Raw genomic sequence first — 16,291 nt, 5'->3', positions numbered from 1 at the left:
TTGGTACGTCGATTGCCCTACGTGTCTGGCTTCTCTGTCTTTTTTTAATCCTGATGACAATTAAACAATCCGGTAAACCTACTCAACAACGGTCGAGCCTCTATTTACATCGTAGATAGAGGTTCAGCAATGCCGTGTGTTTAGGGTGACGATACCATGGCAATTCCTGAATATCTGAACACCACATGCTGTCATCCCGCAGGCTCTGCCAGGCTGTTGAGCTAACGCTTTTATTGCTGATACAGGTATAGGTTTGCAAAGAACTCAACTTGACACGTACAATGTCTCAACCAAGACTCGGCATCGAAGCACATGTCAGACAATTAGCGGGTAAAGCCGCAATGCCATGTTCTCCCTAGGCCCCCCCACGTATATATCCCATAGTCAGCTTCAATACAGTCCTCCTGGGTCCTCCTGGGGATTCTCAATGGTAAATATTAGAGCACGTTCTCATCCGATCGATAATTGGAAGTGGGGGACGTGTAATTCAGATCCGGGTACACGACCACATGACAGACCTTCACCAATCACTATGCCTCCTCGCACCTAAACTAACTGCCGATGTGGTTGGCTGTCTCACCGAGGCGCCCAGAGTGATAGAAACCCCACATTCTGACAGGCGTTGCGATCGCGGGAAGGAGGTTTGCTTGTACCCCACGTCACCTACGTAAAAGGTGGGGTTGACTAGTCGCCGCTGGAATGAAACAGTGCACCTTGACCACGGGAAATTCTTGCTAGAAGCAACATTGAAAAGGAGCTCGTAGTCGAGTAGCTGGGCCAACAAACATCGAGTCAGGAACCGTCCGCTTCTCGAATACATTCCTAGCATTCCCAGCAGGGATCGAGCCCTCCAGCGCACCGAGCAGCCACTTTCATCCAAGCTTTTGTGTAGCGGTTCTCCTTCTCCGAGCATCCGCCGAAGCCACCCAGGAGCTCCCGCCCCTCCTTATTATTGTCAGAGCACACAGCTGCCCGCCATCCATCTCCCCTTTCAACCCCAATGGGTGAATTTCTTCCCAGTTTGGAATTGCCTGTAGAGGCTGGCAAGAACCACGCCATGGACAAAATCACAGACAAGATTGCGGCTTTGCCCGCCGAGACGAACTACTGCTCCCTCGAATTCTTCCCGCCCAAGACGGCCATGGGTTTCTCCAACCTCCGTGACCGGCTCGATCGTATGGCGAGGGCCCTGCGACCACTCTTTGTCAACGTTACCTGGGGCGCCGGCGGTTCTACAGCAACCAAGTCCCTCGAGCTCGCCGAGATCTGCCAGCGGGAGCTGGGCCTGACAACATGTCTGCATCTTACCTGCACCAACATGAGCCGGAAGCTGATAGATAAGACATTGGAGGACGCAAAGGCTTTGGGTATTCGCAATATTCTCGCCCTCAGGGGCGACCCGCCAAGAAGAGCCGAGTACCGTGATAGCAACGAGCCACAGACCGACGATGACGAAGAGGAAGAGTTCCATTGGGCCGTCGACCTCGTTCGTTATATCCGCAAGACTCACGGCGATTACTTCTGCATTGGTGTTGCCGCCTATCCGGAAGGCCATGCCGATGAAAGCCATCCCCTCGGTCAGAGCCTGGAGCATGACCTTCCTTATCTCGTCGAGAAGGTGCAGGCCGGAGCCGATTTTCTCATGACACAGTTGTTTTTCGACATTGCAGCGTACGATCATTTCGAGAAGACTCTTCGGGAGCATCCAAGCGGTGCATTCAAGGATATCGTGATTATCCCTGGTCTTATGCCTATCCAGAGTTATCAAATGATCAAAAGGACGACAAAGCTCAGCCACGCCAAGATACCCGATGCACTCATGGACCGTCTGGAGGCCGTCAGGGGTGACGATGAAAGAGTCAAGGAGGTGGGGGTGGATATTGTCAGCGAACTGGTGGAGCAGATCAAGGAGATCAAGGGCAGGACGGCCGAGGGTCCCAAGGGCTTTCACTTTTACACGCTCAACCTGGAAAAGGCCGTATCGTTCATTATCGAAAGAACAGGGTTGATCCCTCCCGAAACTCCAGAGGAGGAAGAGCTTCAGTCCGCTGTGAGACATAACCCTCTACCGGACATTCGACTTCTTCGCATCAACGGATCCGTCCCCGATGATGGAAGACGAAAGGGCTCGATTGGCTCTGATCCCAGGGATCGGGTTATTGTCCAGGGTCGATCCACATCCTATCCCGACTGGGAAGCGACAGCACAGGAGGCTAGCATTCCGGCAGAACCCATCAATTCCCGCGCTAACACACTGGCTATTTCAGAGGGCGAAGGCGTACTAGGCCGTGAAGCCACGTGGGATGACTTCCCCAACGGCAGATGGGGCGATGCTCGGTCTCCCGCCTACGGTCAAATCGACGGCTACGGTGTAAGCCTGCACGTTACGGTGGCCCAGGCGCTTCGGATCTGGGGCACTCCAAGGACCACCGAGGACATCAACAACGTCTTTATCCGCCACCTCAAGGGCGAGCTCACAACCATTCCGTGGAGCGAAGAAGGATTCAGCCCGGAAACCGACAAGATTCGCGACCAGCTCATCAAGCTCAACTCCAAGGGCTGGTGGTCGTTGGCCTCGCAGCCGGCGGTTAACGGCCTTCGGTCCAGTGATCCCACCTTTGGATGGGGACCGGCAAACGGGTTCGTCTTTCAAAAGGCGTTTGTCGAGTTCTTCATTCCGTCGGCGGACTGGAAGGTGCTCGAACAAAAACTTAGGCACCCAGACTTGAAGGACGATGTATGTTTCTATGCCATCAACGCCGCCGGTGACTTTGTCAGCTCGGATGCCGCTGGCTCGTTGGAGGCAGAGGGGGAGAAGGAGGCCAGCACCAATGCCGTGACGTGGGGTGTTTTCCCCGGCAAGGAGATTGTCACGCCCACAATTATTGAAGAAGTCAGTTTCCGGGCCTGGAGCGAGGAGGCGTTTGGGATCTGGGGAGAATGGGCCAAGATTTATGGGAAAGGGTCGGAGAGTGAAAAGCTGCTTGAAAAGATTAGGGGTGATTCATGGTTGGTAAACATTATTCACCATGACTTCATCGATAGCGATGCCATTTGGAAGGTGCTGCTGAACTAGATGGCGTGGAATTGGGAGGTGGAGGAATGAAATGGGATGGTTGATGATGAGATGAAGGCCATGCAACCAAATGCGCGTATTGGGTACAGAGAGATATCTGAAGGCGAATGTGAGACTGAGAAGCAATCAGAACGGGGATGACGATATATAGCGTGAAGTTGAACCCTGAGGTTCCTCAGCCGATTGCTTACCATGATCCATGTAATGTTTGTGAGCGAAGTGCTTTGTCAACCCTAACCCATATCACCCGACCCTTGTTGCCGGGATCCCTGCACTCCGAGCGAGAGTGGCGCCCCTTTTTCAGCCTCAATGTGGCACCAGCACCTTAATCGCACATCCAACCACAACCGACCGCAGCCGACAACTCTATACTTTCCCAACCCAGCAGTCGCATCCCGAATTTTCGACTTCTTACGCGTCGCACCACTATTCGACTTCGAAATCCTTCTTCACATCCTCTCGCCGAAAACCACTCACAACCCGACAAGCCACCCCTGATTAAACCACCACCACCGCCGCCGCAATGTCTGAACGCAAAGTCCTCTCCAAATACTACCCCCCCGACTTTGATCCCTCCCTCGTAGGGCGAACCCGCAAGCCCAAATCCGCGGCCAACACTCCCAAGGTCCAAGTCGTGCGCCTTATGGCCCCGTTCAGCATGCGCTGCACCGCCTGCGGGGAGTACATGTATCGCGGCCGCAAATTCAACGCGCGCAAAGAAACCCGACCAGACGAAAAATACTTGTCTATACAGATTTACCGGTTTTACATTCGGTGCACGAGGTGCTCGGCGGAGATTGTGTTCAAGACTGATCCCAAGAATCAGGATTATACTGTTGAGCAGGGGGCCAAGAGGAACACGGATCCGTGGAAGAGGGGGTTGGATGATGGGGACAATGGGGATGGGGAAGATGAGACGGATGAGCAGAGGTTGGATCGGTTGGAACGGGAAATGGCGGAGGCGGCGGGGGAGGAGGAGAAGAATGCTATGGTTGAGTTGGAGCAGAAAACGGAGGATGCGAAGAGGGAGATGGCGGTGGCGGACGCGTTGGATGAGATTAGGAGTCGGAATGCGAGGTTGGAGAAAGCGAAGAGTGAGGGGGTGGATTTGTTGGAGGGGTTGGTGAGTAAGGAGACGGAGGAGGAAAAAGAGAGGAGGAGGCAGGAGGAGGAGGATGCTGAGGCGGCGAGGAGGGCGTTTCAGTTTGCGAGGAGGCAGGAGATGTTGGAGGAGATTGTGGAGGAGCCGGAAGAGGAGGAGAAGGGGGTGGATGGGAGTAATGGGGGGCCAAGCTTGTCGTTGAGTGAGGGGGTTAAACCTGCGACGACGGCAGCTGCGACGACAGCGGGGACCGATACGACGGATATGCCACCGCCTAGTTTTAAGAGGGTGGTTAAGAGGAAAAAGGATCACGCCGCGCTATTAGGGATCAAGAAGAAGAAGGTGGCTTGAAGTTGCATATGAGCGGCACCTGCCAAATCAACCGATGGGGTAATGAGAGGAATAATTGTTTTACCGGCACACAGCACACTTTAACATGACGAGCGGAAGTGAGATAAGAGAATGGTACCACCCAGGGAAACAGGTTACATAGAGCTCACGGTGTGCTTACAAAGTTGGCTAGGAAAACCGGCTACAGAATCAGCACATCCGTTACACTAATAATTGATTCACACTGAAATTCACATTAAAAAACGAACAAAGTGAGTCGAGATTATCCCAGCCAAAGAATTGACCGAGAATTAACACATTGATTGCTTATGCGTACTATACTTTGATGTACCAGCCCACCTCCATCATCAATTCATGCTCAGAACAGAGAAAGAAAATCATCTATCGAGAGCGTATTCGCAAACCGACAACTCCAGGGAAAATCATTGCTTAATCCCCACCGATATTCCCAGTCCATTAAACGCCATGCTCGCAACAAAAACGAGAGGTGAGAGCAAAAAAAGGACGGCTCTCCCCAAAAAAAAAAAAAGACCCAGATATGCAAGTATTCGAGAAGAGAAGGGAGAAGACAACCGAAAACCTTTTTCCCCCCAACTCGTGTACGCCCCATATCATATCCATTCCGAAACCACACACATCCTAGTAGATATATGTGTCATGTGTAACAACCAGCGTCATGTTTTCCCCGGCCCAGAAGAAGAAAAGAAACCCGATGCTGAGGAATGGTTGTTACGCTTTTTCCTCTTCTCTTCCCAGCCCGATAGAAAACGAAGAAATGAAGAGATTTTCACGCTTATTTCTCTCTCCCTCACGGCAATGATGCGTCACAACTGATTTACTGGTAGTTGTAATCGCCTGGGTTTCTCCTCTGGTTCGATACGCCGTTGGGCATGCTGTTTGTGCCCGAGGAGCGGTCGTTGTTCTGGCTTGGGGAGCGCCTCTCGGGGGAGGTGGAGGCCTGGGAGATGGAGTCCATCTGGCGCTTGGTGTGTTGGTGCATGGAGCGAGCGTAGCTGCCGAGGTCGCTGGGTGGTGGGGGGGACATGGCGAGGCCGACGGAGTAAGAGGCGTTTTGGGTGGTGGGCATGGTGCAGGTTATGTCTTTGTGGGTGGTGATGATTTCTTTGGAGAGCTGATGATGGTGATGATAGTGCCGCTCACGTTGAAACTTTTTGCAAGAGATGAGAGACTGTAGGAGAGCTACTCAAAGGAAAACGCCGACAAAGAGAAGAAGTTTGCGGTTATTGTTTGTCAAGCTTCAGCAGCCAAGAGTTGATTGTGTTTATTAGTCTGTGACTAAGATGCGGAAAGAAAACAAGGAAACGGAGGGGAGGGGTCGCCAGGCTTTATAACGGAGAGCTTGGCTTGTAGGTGCTTGGAGTGTATCTGATTAAGGCGAGATTTGGTGGGGCCGGGTGGTAATCAATGGCACTTTTTGTGTGGGAAGGGGTACGAGTGGTGTGGGGACGGGGAGGGGGGAAAGTTCGAAAGGCAGATTGACAAGCAGAAGGAGTCCACGCAGGGGACGGGCAGGGACCCTCAGAGAGAGCAGTCGGGACAAGAGAGGTCTCACACCCATCGTCACCATGATCCTCGCACACCACCACCCGCCGGAACCAATCTCACAAAGGCACGACAAGAAGGGGGCCCGTCTCTCTCACCACCTCATAGGTGGAAGAGGATAGTGCTGCTACCCTCAGATGCAAGCTTACCCCCAAACCTATGACCGATCAGCGGTGATGAGCGCCGTTTGAACATGGGGTGACCATGACAGACGTAGGACGGCTGCCAGTTATGGCGTAGCTTATGACCGTTTGAACCCATCACTCAGGGACTGAACATGTCTTCCCGTTTACGCCGGATTCACTCGACGTAAACTTTGGCCGGCCGTGTGTTACCACAGAACAATTGCTCGGCGCGGCTGGCCGACCTGTCTTAGATCAGTGCCACAGCATCGACTTGGTGTCCCCAGCCTGTTAGTGAAGCGCGGCGGCAACTACGCAGTGAGAGGATGAATGACGGAAAACGGAAGAAGTTGGGTGGATGGGGGAAGACAGCGGGAGCCAGGAAAGGCAAGACCCTGCTGATCATAGAGTTGGGGGGTGAGATAACGGAGGCGAGATGTGACGACTAAAGCCGTGGGAGACGGCGTTTCAGTGGTGCCAGAGAGACAGCACTGACGAAGAGAGAGTCCTGGGTACATGACGAGGATATCTGCGTTGGTGGCCAAGGCAAGCGAGAGATGGGATCAGCAGTCTCACCCACCCTCCGCAACAAAAAGGATGACGGTTTGAAATGATGTCAGTGGTTGGACAAGACAAAAGCGGGCCCCAGAACCATGAATGCTTGTTGTTCCGGTCTGCAAGGCTCATGCAGAGTGCCGATAGCTATTCCCTAACCTCATCTCGCGAGAGGTATCTGTACTCGGCCAACGTTAGGAGAAGTTGTTGATGTACTCATGTGAGCAATATCTTTTCCACTGCTATTGAAGCCAAGATACCTGATATGTCTCTGCCCTGCATGCAGCAAGAGGGGGTAAGGGGGTATGGTGAGCCAATGGCCGAGGAAAACGACGCTTGGACAGGGGAAAAGTTGGCACAGTGGCAGCACGGGGGGAGCAAAACATGGCATTCTCATGTTTGCCCATCCCACTGAGGCCATTCAAAGTCCAGTCTAGAGACGGCACGTTGAAATTCCCATTCAATTAGTCAAGGCGAGACCACAGGGGGTCCTAATTGCCAAGCGCGAAATCTTACGCTGGCACGCCGGACGGAGGTCATTGCAAAAGCGGCTTGGCATGCGTGAGCTAGGGATGGGTAAATTGGCGCACAACAGGCGGTGACAGGAGGCAAAGGCCTATGATGTGATGATGTGGCGGGAGGAACACATAGCAGTGTTGCTTCGCGTGTTGTGTTTGAGAGAAGAAAGAAAGCGGCGCTGGCCCTGACGATGACTTCACAAGCACACAGGGCAAAAACAATCCGCTGGAAAAGAGACATCGGATTCTGGCGCCACTCGTGCATGCATGCAAGGCGTCAGACCCCTGCAAATCGTGCCGATGACATCACAGCTCCCACCCCTGTCAGTCACCAAACAGGCAAGAGCTTGACGATTTTTCCCCACAAATCAACCCCAAGGGTCCTCCGACCTCGTCAACATCTTTGTTAGCCGTGACGGTTCCTGATCTAATTGCTCCAAAACTGCCGTCAGAAAAAAGGTCCAGACCAGTCGCCACGACAATCATTTCCATTTCGCTGAAAGAAACCAAAAGTGTTCATTTTGCAGTCGCTCGGTCTAACACGCGCCAATTTCACCGAGTGTTTTGGCAGCGGTTGTAACCATCGTCAGCGATGCCCTGACTAACTGACATCAGAGCTCCGGCTTTGACATCAGCCTCTCTTTTTGATCTCCCGGCGGCGACGACTCATGGAATGGAGTCATAGGCCCATCCACCATCCAACTACCATCCAACGGTGTCTTCCGCTTTTTTTTCTATCAGTCTCTCGAACGTCACAAACAAAACGTCTTTGTTCAACAACAGCTGGACCCCTAGATTACATCACATCGCACCCGTACGTGGCGTTTACGGCACAGCGACGGTTGAGCCTCCGCGACCTCCTCGCGCAGCGCCATTCAGACGGTTGACGTATGTCCAAAAGAAATACGACATATCCCGTCATCATCAGTCCCGCCCAGCCACCGGCATCATCCGCAGCTATTGTCCCACACCGCACATTACATCAAGTTCAGCGCCGCGACACATGGAGGGCCGAGTTTATTTTGTAAAGGCTTTAGATTGTCAGAACGGATGTGACTCGAAAATAGTGTGTTCGTGGTCGACGGCTTTGTTGACCGTCCCGTCTGTCTGTTCCTTTCATGTGAGCCCACAGTAGTGGATAGTTTAGCGGCCTCGATCCTGAAATGCTGCAGCCTTTCTTGGGATCTTGAGCTAAATCCACATATAATTGTTCCATCATTCCCAGAGAGGCCTTCCCTAAACTTGACACGTCTTGTCAGCCTACCCGTGCACTGGAATGCGCACAATTCAAAATTCCAAGCCCCAGCAAGAAGGGGACAGGACAGCTGGCCGTGACCTGCAATTGGCTGAAAGACCTTGGACCCTGTTTTCCAGATTCCTTCCCCCTTTGCCTTGGCTGGTGCCGATGATGCTGCTTGGCACTGTTAAGCTTGTCTGCGAGTGCACACATCTGGGTAAAAGTGGTCTGATTTTGTCCCGCCTAGACAGGATATCTTGTGTCGGGACCAAGGATTCATGGTAGCTGTGATGAATCCTCGTCCTCCAATAGCCCATCCGAGTGATACTCGAAATCTTTCGGCACCGGAACCTGAACCTCGTTCCCGTCCTCACCATCCGAATCCGCCGCCGCTCCTCGTTTCCGCTCCTGCTCCGCCTTCTCTCTCAGTCGCTTGACATCCTCCTCGGCCTGCTTCAGGCCCTGATCGTCCACGCTCCTCCTACCCCTCAGGTAACCCCCCATCAGCTCCGCCCACTCCCAAGGCCTCTCCCTGCCGCCCGGCAAACTGTTGAAGTACTCCCACCCCATGACCCCACCAAACCTCGGGTGCCGCCCCGCCAGCAGAGGTATCACGTTTCCCAACACCTCAAAGGGGACGAACCCACCCCCGTTTTCCGGGTTGGTCACCAGCCCAACCACAATCTTCTCCGGGTCCCACCCCTTGACGAGCAGCATCTCGTACATGACCGGGTTGGAGCAGTCACCCCACCCGCAGTAGAACTGCGTGTTGTACCAGCTTATCTCCCTGCCCCTCATGACCTCCAACGCTTCGTAGTCGAACCCGCTGAGGTTGTGTTGATGGTTTAGCAATGCTGCTGCTACGGGGGCGAGAGTGATGATAAAGCCTGGGCCGAAGTCGGAGCGGAGACGATCGATGAGGTGGATGATACCGCCTAGGGTCATTTCCTCTTCTACGTCTAGGTCTAGGCCGTCAAGGGATTGCTCCTTGATGAGGGCGGCTAGAGGGGCGTAGTATTTTTCAAAGTCGGGGGTGGAGGAGGGGTAGTCGAGGCGGGTGAAGGAGCCTTTGGCTGCTCCGCCTAGCATGCCTAGGACTTTGATGCCGGAGGCTTGGAGGATGCGGAGTTCGGCCCATAGGGTTTGGAAGCGGGGGTGGGAGGGGGGTGGTCGTTTAGGGTGAGGGCGTTGGGGTCCTCGTTGATGTGAATCGCGGCGAGGATGAGGTGAGTGAGATGGACTGGGGAGTGTTGAAGCAAAGGGAGGACGGAAATGGGGTCGCCGGATGGCGTGTGGTGAGTTTGATAGTAAGTGATGACACGAGGGAGGTGTGGTGGGGGTATCGGTGCCATTTTGAAGGCAATTAGATTGCTGGGAGGAAGCTGAGTGAGATGAGAAGCGATGTAATGAAACCAGGAGAGTGACCAGGTATGTTTGTGAACCTTTCCGCGTGTATCGTTGACCTGTGATCTCTGGTGGTGGTGGCGGGGAGGGGCCATGTGGTGTTGAGGGGTGTTTAGGCAGTTGGCTGATGACAGCTGCCGAGAGCTGTCAGACAAGTGGCAGAGGTCTTACTAGATAAAACTTCCGAACCGATGATATGAGCATTAGAAAATGAACTAGAAACTGTGCATTTAAATCTGTGCTAATCATACTCGCTGGTGTGATATTACATGTAGGCTGGCAAAATTCAAGAAATGAAGCCAAGTGCCTCGAGCCCATGGCTTGACAAACAAAGGGAGGGCCTCTAACAGTTGACAAATTGCAACACAGCTCCAACAGATTATACCGCCCAAAAATCAACTCTATCGATTATAATCGACTCGAATTATATCATTAAAATTACTTAAAAGCCCATGCGACGAAATAACTACATGGCGTGGGATTCAACTTAGGTCCGACCCCCCGAAAACAAGACTACAGAAAGCCAGCAAGCAACAAATCATCCTTTAGCCAAACAGATGCTTTGTTTTTCACCCAGAATCCTTTCATCAACAAGAGCAGCCGGTAAGAAAGGCACAAGACCGATTCCGACGGCTTATTAGCGTTTCCCACAATGTACCCCCACCCACACTTCATTCAGACGACGCTTACATCGACCATGACAAGGCCAAGAGCGTCAATAGCCCCAACATCTCTTTCTGTGGTTTCCGAAGGAAGGACAACGACAGTGGCACCGACATCAATACCGAGAAGGTCAACTTCAGCGCACACAACTATCAGGCCGTCGACTTCGCGCAACTCGGCTTCTCCTGCCGCCGCGTCATCCCCTTCTGTGGTTCCCGAGGGAAGGACTATGGTGTTGACATCAGCCGTGACAACGCCGGGAACGTCAATTTGAACACATGGCATTATGGCGCCGGTGTCGTCTGTGCATGGGGTTTCTGTTGTTGCCTCTCCATCACCATCACCTTCGCCGGTGCCTTGTGTTTCCGAGACATCGACAACCACTTCGGCATTGACATCAACGGTTTCCGTAACCTCAGCATCGACACAGACGACCACAGTTCCACCAGAGCATCCAGAATTATCGCCATCGCCATCGCCGCCATCGTCACCACCATCATTGTCGCCGTCATTGGCGCCATTGTCGCCATCTTCACCGCCGTCACCGCCATTGTTATCGCCGTCATCCCCGTTCTCACCGCCGTTGTCGCCGTCACTGCCACTATTTCCTCCATCCCCATCACCATCGTCTCCATCACCATCACCTCCATCACCATCGCTTCCATCACCGCCCCCGTCATCCTCATGATACTCATCATCCCCATGTCTAGTCGCCATCTTCGGCACCTCAAAGCCTCGGGCAGCGAGCATGCGGCCGAGCAACGAGCAGGAAAGTTTGTCTCGATTGACGCACTTGGGCACCAACTCAGCTGGGGAGCGGCGAGAGATGGGTGCCACGGGAGCAGCGAGCCCGACCGCCGCGAGGAGGGAGATGGTGGTCAGAAGGGTGAGCTAACAGTTAGGGTTAGTTTCTGGTATAGATTGAAAGTGATAGACAGTGAGCTGCAAACGTACCTTCATCGTTGCGATTGTTCAGCGAGCTTGAACGGTAGAGGGCGGTGGTTCTTTGTAAGTCCCAAGGGGAGACTGGAGTGTGCTTACGAGAGTGGCGCTTTTGTCTGGCTGATTCGGAAAGACAGGATATCAGAGAGGGCCACAGGACGTATCTATCTTCTTCTACGTCTCTTTTCATGGCCTTTGCCATCCGTCGTGATTCCATCATCCGACGAGGATGAAGAGCACTGCTGTGAGGGCATGTCTTTTTTTCTCGGTGATCAACTCGACGGAGTTGAGTTATTTCTTTCCTTGATCATCTCCGGGGTTTCTCAGGAAGTTAGTTAGCCTGCCCAGGACAAAACAGTTGGAAACATCTATCTACAATGGCAAAGTTCAAATTTCCCAATGCCCCGGATCGACGACACACATTGCATTGTCTATGCAATGCAAATATTCATCCCACGGTGTCGGGAATCTTCAGAACCTCCTTACGGCAGCAACCTCATCCGACAACCTGTATGCCATTCCATTTCCCCTTTTGGTCGCCAGTCACGATGCAGAAACCGGATCGAAGCAGACTTTTGTTTCGGTCCGGTCGGCAAGGGTCCAATGACCGGTTTGTTCTGGTGTGCTAGCTTTGGTCCGAGCCGTGTCCGAGACATCAATGTGTTAAGAAGATGCCGTGCCGGAGTTTCGGCAGCGGGTTATCGGAGGAGGTTGCTGACTGGGAGTTAATAGACATGAACCGGGAACTGTTGTAAAATCCTGATTCGGCAAAATCATCAATACCTACTTGTGGCGGTCTGGAAACCTCGGGAACTTCAAGTTCATGATCCGAAGAAGTTCATGATCCGAAGAAATCTCAGAGGCCTTTTGTTCAGTCTCTGGGTGCCCAGTTGGCTTTATTTTCAGTGGAAGTGCCTCGCAGTGATCGTACTGGAGAATACGGGCCTGGTTGATATGGAAATGAAAGAAATAGTAGTGTAGGTTTAAAAGTAAACAAACTGTCTTTGTTGGGGGTGTGGGGGGGGAGGGGTTGCCAAGACTTTTGAAGAAAAAAAATAAGAAAAAGAAGGCAAGAACATGTAAGTACTAGTCTAGCCCTTAGTGCACTCGCTCTCAGCGACGGCGTGCGCCCATACTAATGCACCCGGCCAGGAAATCCTCTATACTCTCGATACCACTCGTTACAGACGGTCTCACGCCAGTCGGCTCCGTATTCGCTTCTCCCAGAGAACCGCAAACTCTCGTGCCACTTCGTCGCTCACATCGCTCCATCCCACTTCTTTGGTCTCGTCTCGGTGTCTCACGAGCGTTGTGATGTCGAGGCAATGCCCTGCCCATGTACCCCTCGAGATATCGACCGTATCGCTCATACTAGCGAATGAGGATGTCGACCAGCATATACGCGACATGACGACCTCACCGAAGCCCAAGACACTGATGTCGGGTCCGTGGATGCATTCTGGCTTCAGGGCAATGGCTTCCGAGCGGACGAACTGCTTTGTCGTCAAGTTTCGAAGAATCCACTGCTGGTCTTGGGGAAAGTAGGTCTCCTGTTTGACCAGCATCTCTGAACGTATGTAATCGTAAGCGGGATCCTTGGATATGTCCAAGTCGTGAAAGCGGCCAGCCAAAGCCAGCGACTTGCCGAACAGAGAAATGTCTTCTTCTTGGGTGGAAATACTGGGAAAAGTGAAGTGGTGAAGCGTGAAGGGCACATTCGAGGCGAAACACGTCATCGATGCATTCGATATGGGTAAAGATGAGCCGATGCACTTCGGGAGGAAGCGTAGAAAAGGTGACGGGACGGTCGATGACGAGGCTGTCGGTAACGGAGTGGTTGATCATGGAGTGGTCGGTGTCGGCTCTGTTATCGCCGTCTTAGATTTTTGCTCGCTTGTGGCATTGTGAGGGGCTGGTCATCACTTCGCTGTCCGCTTTCCGGTTTGGGCGCTCCTTCATCCCATCCATGTCCTTGGTAGCACAGCAGCCATTTCGGGTCTGTGTTGGTGTCGCGGAGGCTGTCTGACTGGATGACTCTGAGTAATGACTCCCAGGTGGTGAATCCTGGGGACAACAAACAGGGCCAAACAGGCAACAGGAGATACAAGTACAAGGACAATGGCGGCTGCAATTGATGGGTAGATGATGGTTGTTGTCTACACAGTTGCATGTACGTTGAGAGAGATATTTATCTTTCCTGCTGGCCAGGTCAGCGGTGATTCACACCATCGAAATCATCAGTTGTTGAGCGATAGGGGTTTACGCCATCTCCTTGTGTTCTACCTAGCCAGTTGAGCACACTCAGACGACCCTATTTTCGTTACGCCTTTATTCAGCCACACCAAAGATTACCACAACCATGACACGCCGTTTGTAGCCAATGATTGTAGGACCCACCTTTCGCCCCACCCTATCCCGGTAGAAGCCAGAGAACAAGGCACGGTGGCACGTGGGGAAGCTTCATTTCGATATAAGGTACCTAGGCCACACAGTCCTACTTGGAGCCCCACTTATGCGGAAGCCGGTTCAATCATTCTTCTGCCAGGTATGTTCGTATGTGATAGAATGGTTCTGATCTAGCCATTATGTAGGTCTAGGCAAGGGCATGCTGGACCATAGCATCTCCTCAAGACTTCCAGCTAGGTACTATACGAACAGGGGAAATAGACAATGGAAAGACATCCTTCCTTGATGAGAATGATGAGGTTCACACATGTAAGTACCTAATTAGGGTGACACCAAGAACCTTTGTTGCATCTATAACGGATATGCCCATGGCTATTCTCACTTATTCAGTCCCACACCTTACATGTATCAAGCAGCGGCTTGACCACATTCTCCCCAAAGCGCTTTTGAAACTCAATGTCATCCCATGCCCATCTTTGCTCCACACACATGGCCACGCATTGCCTAGCCGCGGTTTCGTACTGCGACGGTAGCTGTTGTGAAGTGGCATCTAACCATCGAATCAGAGCGATCAGCCGGCGATCTGGGGTGTCGGTCATGATTGCTTGGTCGGCCTTTTCAGCCCACATCTCCAGTGTTCGATGGGTCCATATCTCGAGCAGGAGAATGGCGAGCTCGAGGAGAACATCCTTTGGTTCTGGTGTGTTGCTGATACTTCGTGTCCGGGGGCCAGATCTGGTAACTTCCTGCTCAACAAAAGGTCCAAACATCTTGCCACTCATTCCCGTGGTAGAATTAGCGTTTTCCACAGCAAGAAGCTTGATTTTGGTGCAGTCCCACGGCGTGACGAGCCAGTTGGTCCGTTGAAGCTGGAGAATCGAAGCTGCGATGTCGAGTGCCAATATTGTTCGTTGTTTATACGTCAGTTGTGTGTCTTCGTTCAGGTGCCCTTGCTCGAGTACCCTCTTCAGGGTTTCTGCAGGTGAAGGCGATAGAGTCGTGGTTAGTTCATCGGCTCCCTCCTCGTCATCCATGTTCAGAACATCAGCCGTAAGCTGGAGTCGAATCATACGGCTTCTATGATGTGTATCACGCACAGCCTTGCAGAGGTCCAAGGTGCTTGGCCTGGAGGGTTGTAAATGTGGTCGGGTTGGGATCTCCGCAATTGCAAATCTGACTGTTGGTAATCTTGTGGACACGCTTCGGCTGTCGGTTGGATGACTATCCATCAGTTAGCCATATATAGCATGGACTTTTCAGTGTTTTTTAATCATACTCATCTGCTGCCAGCTCTGTATCTGGAGACAATACATGGACAAGCGCCCGCGATGAAATGGTGGGTTCGATAGATAATACTAGATTGAATGTAGTGGAATTTTTCAAGAGTCGACTGGTTCTTTTATGTTGCCGATCAATCGGTATTCGACTTTCAAGTCGGAAAAGTATCCTGTGGCTCCCAACACATCTGCAACAGCAGCTCTTATGAAGGGCGTATGAGAGCGAACATGCCGGATTGCGGATCTGGGTAAGCCTCAGCACAATGCGGCCGGCGTGTGGAGACGGCTCATATGAAGAGAACTCCTGCAGGCCTTTGCGTTTCTCAATAATAGTCCCCAAGGAGAGCCTGCTTTGATCGAGCTCTTCATAGAGTGCTTTCAATTTTCCCCGCTTGATTGTGAACGAGACTCTTTCCGTGAAAGTGATCTTTTTATCTGGTGGGTTCGCTTGAAGGAGCGAGCCAAGGTCATCCTTCTGGGTCTGGTTCGCAAATCATCAGCATCAGACATTACATAGAGAGTACCAGTTGAACTCACATCAGGGAGTCGCTGAATATGCTTGATATGTCCCACTATTGCCTTCAGCGAAGACTCATATTGCCCAACAAGCTGCTTGAATGGATCACTCAACGGACCTAGCCAGTCATCAATCTCTTCGTTGACTTCGGGATCCCTCAGCAGTCGAAAGCACTCTGCAACTGTGTCTTCGTCTCGCAGGTTCAGCTCTACTACGCCAGCCGCTTGAAGAAGGAACAGAATGTCTGTATGATAGAGATGTTGGTGTATCGTTAGGCGGAGGATTAGGTTTTCAAGCAAACCACCGTACTTGACGAAGGAGGCGACAGCGCCCTTGCCAGCTTGATAATGCTCCAAAGAAGCGATGACCAGCGGTATTGCGCCAAGTACCACTCCAGCAACTTCGAAGCCTGACATAGTTGATTGCTTTCGCACTGCTTTTAGAGGCCTTCTGTTGAATAGCGCTTGCTTGAGCAACTTAGGAAGCGGGGGTGGAAGGAGAGATTGCCGTGTGGCTGCCAGCAACCCCAAGCACCAATCAAAGCCTTTACCTTTCAGC

General features: G+C 52.3%; 6 protein-coding genes across 6 annotated transcripts; 3 read left to right on the top strand and 3 right to left on the bottom strand.

Moving 5' to 3' along the window:
* Nucleotides 1-1,000: 1,000 nt before the first annotated feature.
* On the top strand, nt 1,001-3,076 carry MET12 (methylenetetrahydrofolate reductase 1; the record flags this gene model as incomplete). Its single annotated transcript, XM_062909962.1, has 1 exon — nt 1,001-3,076. One exon carries the CDS (start codon nt 1,001-1,003, stop codon nt 3,074-3,076), a length of 2,076 nt encoding a protein of 691 aa, XP_062768818.1.
* A 523-nt stretch (nt 3,077-3,599) lies between these two features.
* cwf16 (Pre-mRNA-splicing factor cwf16) lies at nt 3,600-4,529 on the top strand (the record flags this gene model as incomplete). The annotated part of the gene is made up of 1 exon (XM_062909961.1): nt 3,600-4,529. One exon carries the CDS (start codon nt 3,600-3,602, stop codon nt 4,527-4,529), a length of 930 nt encoding a protein of 309 aa, XP_062768817.1.
* An 835-nt stretch (nt 4,530-5,364) lies between these two features.
* QC763_209145 (uncharacterized protein) lies at nt 5,365-5,616 on the bottom strand (the record flags this gene model as incomplete). The annotated part of the gene is made up of 1 exon (XM_062909960.1): nt 5,365-5,616. One exon carries the CDS (start codon nt 5,614-5,616, stop codon nt 5,365-5,367), a length of 252 nt encoding a protein of 83 aa, XP_062768816.1.
* Nucleotides 5,617-8,800: 3,184 nt separating this feature from the next.
* QC763_209140 (uncharacterized protein) lies at nt 8,801-10,132 on the bottom strand (the record flags this gene model as incomplete). Its single annotated transcript, XM_062909959.1, has 2 exons — nt 8,801-10,072; nt 10,100-10,132. The coding sequence occupies 2 exons, from the start codon at nt 10,130-10,132 to the stop codon at nt 8,801-8,803; spliced, it is 1,305 nt and encodes a 434-aa protein (XP_062768815.1).
* Nucleotides 10,133-10,580: 448 nt separating this feature from the next.
* QC763_209130 (uncharacterized protein) lies at nt 10,581-11,576 on the top strand (the record flags this gene model as incomplete). Its single annotated transcript, XM_062909958.1, is given in 3 exon segments — nt 10,581-10,642; nt 10,651-11,477; nt 11,530-11,576. Coding segments are annotated over 3 exon segments (936 nt in total).
* A 2,615-nt stretch (nt 11,577-14,191) lies between these two features.
* On the bottom strand, nt 14,192-16,265 carry QC763_209110 (uncharacterized protein). Its single transcript, XM_062909957.1, has 3 exons — nt 15,754-16,265; nt 15,216-15,697; nt 14,192-15,160 (listed from the first exon to the last, which is right to left on the bottom strand). The coding sequence occupies exons 1-3, from the start codon at nt 16,147-16,149 to the stop codon at nt 14,326-14,328; spliced, it is 1,713 nt and encodes a 570-aa protein (XP_062768813.1). The 5' UTR covers nt 16,150-16,265; the 3' UTR covers nt 14,192-14,325.
* Between the last annotated feature and the right edge of the window lie 26 nt (nt 16,266-16,291).

The sequence above is a fragment of the Podospora pseudopauciseta genome (genome assembly GCF_035222475.1).
Source record: "Podospora pseudopauciseta strain CBS 411.78 chromosome 2 map unlocalized CBS411.78m_2, whole genome shotgun sequence".
Classification (NCBI taxonomy): domain Eukaryota; kingdom Fungi; phylum Ascomycota; class Sordariomycetes; order Sordariales; family Podosporaceae; genus Podospora; species Podospora pseudopauciseta.
The sequence above is the reverse complement of the archived record's forward strand: the minus strand, read 5'-3'. Positions and strand labels throughout refer to the sequence as shown.

Coding starts and splice junctions, on each gene's coding strand:
- QC763_209110 (XM_062909957.1), bottom strand. CDS start 16,149: ATGTCAGGCTTCGAAGTTGCTGGAGTGGTACTTGGCGCAATACCGCTG. Junction 15,698..15,753: donor ATATTCAGCGACTCCCTGAT/GTGAGTTCAACT, acceptor TTTGCGAACCAG/ACCCAGAAGGATGACCTTGG. Junction 15,161..15,215: donor ACAGAGCTGGCAGCAGATGA/GTATGATTAAAA, acceptor ACTGATGGATAG/TCATCCAACCGACAGCCGAA.